Source organism: Stegastes partitus, unplaced genomic scaffold (assembly GCF_000690725.1).
Source record: "Stegastes partitus isolate 25-593 unplaced genomic scaffold, Stegastes_partitus-1.0.2 Scaffold1913, whole genome shotgun sequence".
NCBI classification, from domain to species: Eukaryota; Metazoa; Chordata; class Actinopteri; family Pomacentridae; genus Stegastes; species Stegastes partitus.
The window spans coordinates 42018-50084 of NW_007579644.1; the positions used below are offsets into that span (position 1 = coordinate 42018).

The 8067-nt window shown below is 41.1% G+C and overlaps 1 protein-coding gene across 1 annotated transcript in view; it reads left to right on the top strand.

Moving 5' to 3' along the window:
• The first annotated feature begins 3545 nt into the window (after positions 1 to 3545).
• The window catches only part of LOC103373143 (disintegrin and metalloproteinase domain-containing protein 11-like), a 32504-nt gene continuing 27982 nt past the window's right edge, over positions 3546 to 8067 (top strand). Inside the window, exons 1-3 of the mRNA XM_008302962.1 lie at positions 3546 to 3928; positions 4136 to 4221; positions 4758 to 4951. Of these exons, the coding sequence (XP_008301184.1) occupies positions 3546 to 3928; positions 4136 to 4221; positions 4758 to 4951 (663 nt within the window). The remainder of the gene's footprint in view (positions 3929 to 4135; positions 4222 to 4757; positions 4952 to 8067) is intronic.

The following is an 8067-nucleotide window of genomic DNA, read 5'->3' on the forward strand; positions in this document are numbered from 1 at the left end:
CTTGGTTGCCCGACTGTGAAGCCGTTGTTGACTCAGCTGCAACCGACAGTTATGTGACAACAATCGTGGGACTTTTCGGTTGAACTGCAGGCTGTGTTTTTACAGAGTAGATAGGAATTAAGTTTGAGAACACATAAAAAACAATACTAAGGATTAAAAGGTCTGTGGTATGTAGAGTCACCTTTTTTGTTGTTAAGCCAGTGTTGCCTGTGGGCACCTAAAAAAACATTGTACATGTTGAATCCAGCATGTGGTGAATAGGAGATAACCACAAACTGCAAAGACACTTGACGTTCGCTCAGTAAATAAATGTGGTTTTAACCTTCTGAACCCCAAAACCCATCAGCGAGTTTTAAAAACATTACATCAACCACTTATCAGAGACTTTCTGGCAGTCCTTGAACTACTCGTCTGTGTCGTGACGCTCAGTTGGCAAAATAATCTCAGCTTAGATTTGTGGTATTTCAGGAAAGTCGCTTTATCTCAATAACAGAAAAAAGCCAGAAACAACTAACTTGCAGTAACCAGATTGTGCAAAAAAACGACATCTTCTCAGTGCACCGTAGAGCTAACAGTGATTCAGCTGCAACCATCAGATATGGGTCAAATATTCTCGGCTCAACTGCAGGCTTTGCTTATTCATATTTATATATATGCTACAGTTTTCCCAGTATTGGTAACACGTGTGGGCACTTACAAAAATGCTGGACGTACTGATTCATTCATTTTATTACATATTGTTGTCAGTCTGATTTGTGGCATTGTAGCTGTGGATACTTTGGAGGATTAATTCACTCATTTTGTCATACAGAAGAAAACAAACATACTAAAAATACTTTAATGAATCAATGAAGGGACTACTTGCATGTCTAGTTCACAAGATAGTTTCAAACAGGGTAGTGCACACTGTAAAACTTGCAAAAACACATTTATTTGCGATGTTTCTATACTAGACTTTGATTTTTGGGGGGAATGTAGTTTGGCTCTCACATCTTTTAACAGTATTTTATAGTAATCTACCCACTTATCGTTTATTGTTAACACATTTCGAGGTACATTTATTTCTATTTATCTGTTTTTATGCACCAAAATGTGTCAAATGAATGTATTTTGCAAACAGTGTGCTGGAGTCTAAAACCATAAATCCATGAAGAAAAACTCGTGTGCGGTTACCGTCGTCATGTGAAAAATGGACAGTCGTGACTTAATAATCGACCCTGAACAATCTGAAAAAATTGCTATCCGACAGGTTTGTAGGGAAAATGAACAGAACCCATTAAAAACAGCCTTAACATAGCGACAACCTTGGAATCTGACTCCAACATGACATTTTATATCACAAATAAGGATAACGGCGTATTATCTGACTGAACAATCCACAGATTGGCTACGTTCACACTGCAGGACTTAATGCTCAATTCAGATTTTTTTGTGAAATCAGATTTTCTTTGTGAATTCGTTCACATTTCCTATTAAATACGACTTGTATGTGATCTGCTGTGTGAACTTCATACGACCCAGAAGTGTCCCGCATGTGCAGAAGAGGACACAACGACGTCACACGCAGCGAGCGTGCTCAGTGTTTACAGAAGTAAACATGGATGATAATGGTGGAGCGTATCCACCACGCCCCACCGCCGCCGCCGCCAATGGTGGAAACAGAAATGTGACCGCTATCCTAAACTAGCATCAGCAGCCAAGTACTGCCTGTGTGTTCTGGCCACTTCCATCCCATCAGAGCGCTCCCCCAAGGTGGAAGTGGCCGGAATGTGCACAAGTGCACCGGTCAGTTAGGAGTGAAATCCAGCGATGTGTAGTGTTCTAACAGCACACTAGTTATTGTAAAAACTATGAACAATGATAAACAACAATAGAGCCTTCAAGCATCAAGCCCTCCTTGTATCTCGACCTCCGTCTTGACAATCCGACAACCTTGCTATCCGACGTAAAAGAAGGTTTTACATTTAGTGTCGACTGCATATTGATTTTCAGTCATTTACATTTCAATATCCAAAATGGCTTAAAAAGATTCATAACAGGTCGGAGGAGAAAAGACGACGTGACACAGCAGAAGAAAAGCTGCTGAGGGGACCTTGTAGTGTGACTGTTTGATCAGGAGTGAATCTTCTCATCTGAGACGCAATGAAAAGTCTTAGAAATGTGTTTATTTGATCATGTACAGAGAAAGAGATGAGCGGTTTCATAGAGGCGGTCAGCCTGAGAGCATTACTGACACTGAGGTGGAACAACATCTTGGTAATGATTTTTCTGCTAATAATGCAGGACAATTCATTATCTGTTTGGTCATTTGCTTCTGCAGGTAAATGTAGAAGCAAAGAACTCAGATATAGTAAAATAAGCTTTTTAATATATGTTCTTTAGGAATGGGTTCTGCTTTTTTGAGTGTTGATAAAGCTCACAGGATAATTACAAATTAAATTCCATACGTAAAACTCTTTGGTCAAAGTGTGAGTTTTTCAAAGTATGTTTCAACCCTGCTACAGTTTTTAAGAGTCTGTACAAGATCTAAACCCACAGCTAAACCTTTAAGTAGTTNTTTCCTTTATTGTACAAATAAGTTCTCTTCAAATGAAAAAGACAGAATTAAAAAAAATCTGTACACATTATAAATGAATACAAACCTTTTTTTTTTAAATGTTAAAAATGTGGAATCGAGGATGCCAGAAAAAAAAAATTTAAAAGGTGGAACCGTGCAAATAACTGCTCATATCTGTAAAGTAATGATTTTTTAAATAGCTGATTTGAATACAGTTTAACAGTCTAATTTTATGGCGACACATTGCGATATTTAAATTTAAATTATTATTTTAAAAAATCCAGACTTTTGATGTTGGTGCTGCTTACAATTTTTTGTTTGTTTTTACTGCCAACATTTAAATTAGTTTTTTTGTGTGTAATTTTATTAGATATTATCTTTAGTGTAACAAAACAAGGACAATTTGAAAAACAATTTACCATTTTTCAGTCTTTAATATACAACATTTTTCTTTTCAAATAATGACTAAATAGGTGGAAAACAATTATATTTTTCATTTAAATACATGAAAAAACTTTATGTTGAAACATTGTAAAAGAAAATTTTTATTACATTTTGTAAATTGCATTTATAAAAATACTGATTTATGTTGTGGATGTCACAAAGTTTTTTTTTTTGGTAAACATGTGAATGAATACTTTCTGTTCCTCCAGTGGTTAACAAAACAAGGAACATATGTAAAATATCAGTAAATTGTTCAACAAGTTGTTTTTGTACACCTCATACTCTGCTGTAGAGAACTGTCATGAATTATACAGTAATTAGCTGCTGACCTAAATTGTAGTTGTAAAAAAGAAAAAGTAAAAATGCAGTTAAATAGTGGAAACCAGAACATTTTCCTGTATTTTAACAGGGACATTTGGTTCCAGTTTGGTTCTGCGCTCCTCGGTTGGGACACACCTTCATCCTCTGCAGATCTGCCATCTTCATGTCACTTCCACTCCGAGACACTCATCCATTCATGCTCTCAGTGTGAGAGGATGAATGAATGGGCTGCTCATCCTCTAATCCCCCCTTTCAACGCTCCTCTCCGGCCGCGCACTTGAGCCGCCGCCGGTCTGTCGCATCCTCTCCCTGCGCAGCGCTGCATGGCAACGGGAGGAGGAGGAAGAGGAGGAGGAGGCGGCGGCTCGGGCTGAGGGAGGGTACCTCGGTCCCACGTGTCCTCCTCACCGCAGCAGACCCAACGCATCTCTCTCCGCTCGCTCTTCCCCTCCGTTTCCGCATACCGCAGATCCGCACCGCCGCATCCCAAACACCAGGACGCACCGGCGCAGCGTTGCGGAGCGATGCGCCCGCGGTGCGCACTCCTCCCCTGTCCCTCTCCGCTGCCTCGCTGATCGGCCTGCTATCGATCCCGCTCCGCCGCAGGCCTCCGATTCATTTTTCCATCATTCTGATATGCAAATCCTGAGTAGCGGCTCGGAGCTGGAGGAGAGATGAGAGGACGCGCGTCGTCAGATGTTTAGCAGATTCACTCCGGAGCCATCATTTCTGCTTTTTCCCCCGTCTGTTTTTTCTTCTTCTTCTTCTTTTCCCTCCCCTCCATCCGTGACATCCTGCGGCTTCTCGATGCAGTAATCCGGGGGAATATGTGAAGATCATGCAGGCGGTGTGGTGCTTCATGGTCTTTGCTGCAGTGGGCGAGAGGCTTTCAGTCTCAGGTAAGAGAGGGAGAGAGAGAGAGGGGGAGCTGCCGTTGCCTTTTTATTTGCATCCACGCAGATTTTTTTTCTGCCTTGACCAGCACTTTTAGATTTTTTTTTTTTTTATTGTAGCTGGATCTCGGTGCCAAACAGCCCCACTGGCCTGGAAGCACAATCCGGCAGATTTGCTGCATCAACACATTTCCTCTGCAGCCTCGTTGCCTAAAGACCCACAAGCCCTTTTTATCCAATAAACGTCCAAACCACTGTGATAAAAGCTGCCAATCACCAGGCAATTTATCTGCATCCTGGCTAATGAGGCTTTAATTTATAGGCCTTCTGTATGGCTCTGCATATATCAGTGCACTGTGGAGCCTGTAAACCACACAAATCCACCAAAATTACTTAAATTGGGTCACCGAGCCACCTCGCAGCATGACTTTCCCCACAAATGTATCACTCTCACATACATTTCTGCTTGTTTCTTTGCCATCAAAGCTCTAATTTAGTCCCTAACTTGCCAGTAAATGAGGATTTCCCCCTCCTTGGTGCAGGTGTGGACAGGAGCCCGGTGCAGGATGGAGGCATGTGGGACTGGTTCTCCCCGATGGGAAGCCCGGACGGTGGGGACGCCGCCGCCGAGATCACGTATCCAAAGCGGCTGGTGCAGCAGATCAAGTCAGAAGAGGAGATGGCTCATGACTTGTTGGATACCAGGGTGAAGAAGAACAGCACCGGGGACACACTGGTGAGCTGTGATTCTGCTTTTTTTTTTGTTTTCTGCTTCAATCTGTGAATTCTCAGACAGATTTGGCATCAAGAGGAAGAGAAATGTGAAGTAAATAAAGTATTTTAGATGCAAAATGTAGGGAAATATCAGAAAATCTTAATTCTGGACTGAAATCACTTGTACAGATCAGTAAATTGAGCCAACTCGTGACAGTTTTCGGTGCATCACCGAGCCTGCATCCTCTCTGGGTGTGACAGCACCAACACAAGCTGCTGCTCTGGTGATAGAAACCTGCCTCTTCTGTGAAACCGTGCAGCTCACGCGGCCGCCGCTGCTTCACAGGGATGACAGTGCAGGGTGGTGTCTTTGCAGCACTTCGCCGCCGCTTCTGATTTTGACCCAGTTAGTCGGTGAAGAATCCCTCCGAACGTCAGACGTGGACGAGCTGCTGCTGCTGCTGCTTTACAAATCAGTTTTTGCAACAAGTTCCGACAGAAAACAAACCGGAGCTGCTTCGTGCGCACGGTTCAGTTTGTGAAATTCATGTTTAAGTGTCGGTTCGTAGCGTCATGACGAAGCTCCTGAAGTATTCAGGCGTCACGTCCGTGCTGAGCCCCCACAGCCCTCCTTCATTATTCAGTGGTGTGTTGAAGTATGTCCCCATTAATTATGAAACAGGCCTGTGTGAGAAGTGCTGCATGGTCCATCCCCAGCCCTCCCTCAGTCGCTCCTTCATGCTGCTGTTATTGGAGCCGAAGGAAATGTCAAATTTTGTGACAGATTTTACATTTTGATTTTGAGTTTTTGAGCTCGATGATTGTAAAAGATGTAAAACATTTGAAGTAGCATCACCACAGGAGACTCCATCAAAGGCCTGACTGTCACATAAGGATGATATGAGTTTCTAAACCAACCAACAGTTGATTTTAATATAAAAACAATTAATTGTCTGTTTAAAAAAAGAACTTTCTTCTCTGGACCTGTTTGGAGATCGTACTCAACATATTCATACAAAACTGCATCAAATATGTTCATGAGGTAAAAAAATAATGATCGTTTCCAGCAGACAAGGTTTCACAGTCGCTGCCTCGCTCGTGTTTTGTTTTTTTTAAATATTTAAGATGCTTGGATCGAGGCGGCAGATAAATTTAGCATCAGCAGGGGATGAGCTCGACTTGTTCTTTCTCTTCTGTCACATCACGCTGCGTTGGAAATAGATGAAGCAGCGTTTTCGGGCGAACCAACGGGCTAATTTAGTCTGAATTACTGTGATTATTTTAGATTTTCTTTAAGTTTACGAATTATAAGAGGAATGTTGGTCACGTCTTCACAGCTGTGATCTAACATCGGAAGCCCAAAACCTACCAGTGGGTTTGAAAAGCATGTTTTTTTTGTTGTTGTTGTTGCAAGATTTATCAGAGCCAGAAACTGTGAAAACACACAGGCTTGTCAGATTTCCAACAGTCTTTGAACAACTCAGCTGAGCCACATCGTTCCAAACCTGAGCTTAAAATCCTGATGAAATTGCCAAAAATAAACTGTTTGCACCAATCACATTTTCTAGAAAAACAAAAAACATTCTTAACTTGGTTGCCCGACTGTGAAGCCGTTGTTGACTCAGCTGCAACCGACAGTTATGTGACAACAATCGTGGGACTTTTCGGTTGAACTGCAGGCTGTGTTTTTACCGAGTAGATAGGAATTAAGTTTGAGAACACATAAAAAACAATACTAAGGATTAAAAGGTCTGTGGTATGTAGAGTCACCTTTTTTGTTGTTAAGCCAGTGTTGCCTGTGGGCACCTAAAAAAACATTGTACATGTTGAATCCAGCATGTGGTGAATAGGAGATAACCACAAACTGCAAAGACACTTGACGTTCGCTCAGTAAATAAATGTGGTTTTAACCTTCTGAACCCCAAAACCCATCAGCGAGTTTAAAAACATTACATCAACCACTTATCAGAGACTTTCTGGCAGTCCTTGAACTACTCGTCTGTGTCGTGACGCTCAGTTGGCAAAATAATCTCAGCTTAGATTTGTGGTATTTCAGGAAAGTCGCTTTATCTCAATAACAGAAAAAAGCCAGAAACAACTAACTTGCAGTAACCAGATTGTGCAAAAAAACGACATCTTCTCAGTGCACCGTAGAGCTAACAGTGATTCAGCTGCAACCATCAGATATGGGTCAAATATTCTCGGCTCAACTGCAGGCTTTGCTTATTCATATTTATATATATGCTACAGTTTTCCCAGTATTGGTAACACGTGTGGGCACTTACAAAAATGCTGGACGTACTGATTCATTCATTTTATTACATATTGTTGTCAGTCTGATTTGTGGCATTGTAGCTGTGGATACTTTGGAGGATTAATTCACTCATTTTGTCATACAGAAGAAAACAAACATACTAAAAATACTTTAATGAATCAATGAAGGGACTACTTGCATGTCTAGTTCACAAGATAGTTTCAAACAGGGTAGTGCACACTGTAAAACTTGCAAAAACACATTTATTTGCGATGTTTCTATACTAGACTTTGATTTTTGGGGGGAATGTAGTTTGGCTCTCACATCTTTTAACAGTATTTTATAGTAATCTACCCACTTATCATTTATTGTTAGCACATTTCGGGGTACGTTTATTTCTATTTATCTGTTTTTATGCACCAAAATGTGTCAAATGAATGTATTTTGCAAACAGTGTGCTGGAGTCTAAAACCATAAATCCATGAAGACAAACTTGTGTGCGGTTACCGTCGTCATGTGAAAAATGGACAGTCGTGACTTAATAATCGACCCTGAACAATCTGAAAAAATTGCTATCCGACAGGTTTGTAGGGAAAATGAACAGAACCCATTAAAAACAGCCTTAACATAGCGACAACCTTGGAATCTGACTCCAACATGACATTTTATATCACAAATAAGGATAACGGCGTATTATCTGACTGAACAATCCACAGATTGGCTACGTTCACACTGCAGGACTTAATGCTCAATTCAGATTTTTTTGTGAAATCAGATTTTCTTTGTGAATTCGTTCACATTTCCTATTAAATACGACTTGTATGTGATCTGCTGTGTGAACTTCATACGACCCAGAAGTGTCCCGCATGTGCAGAAGAGGACAC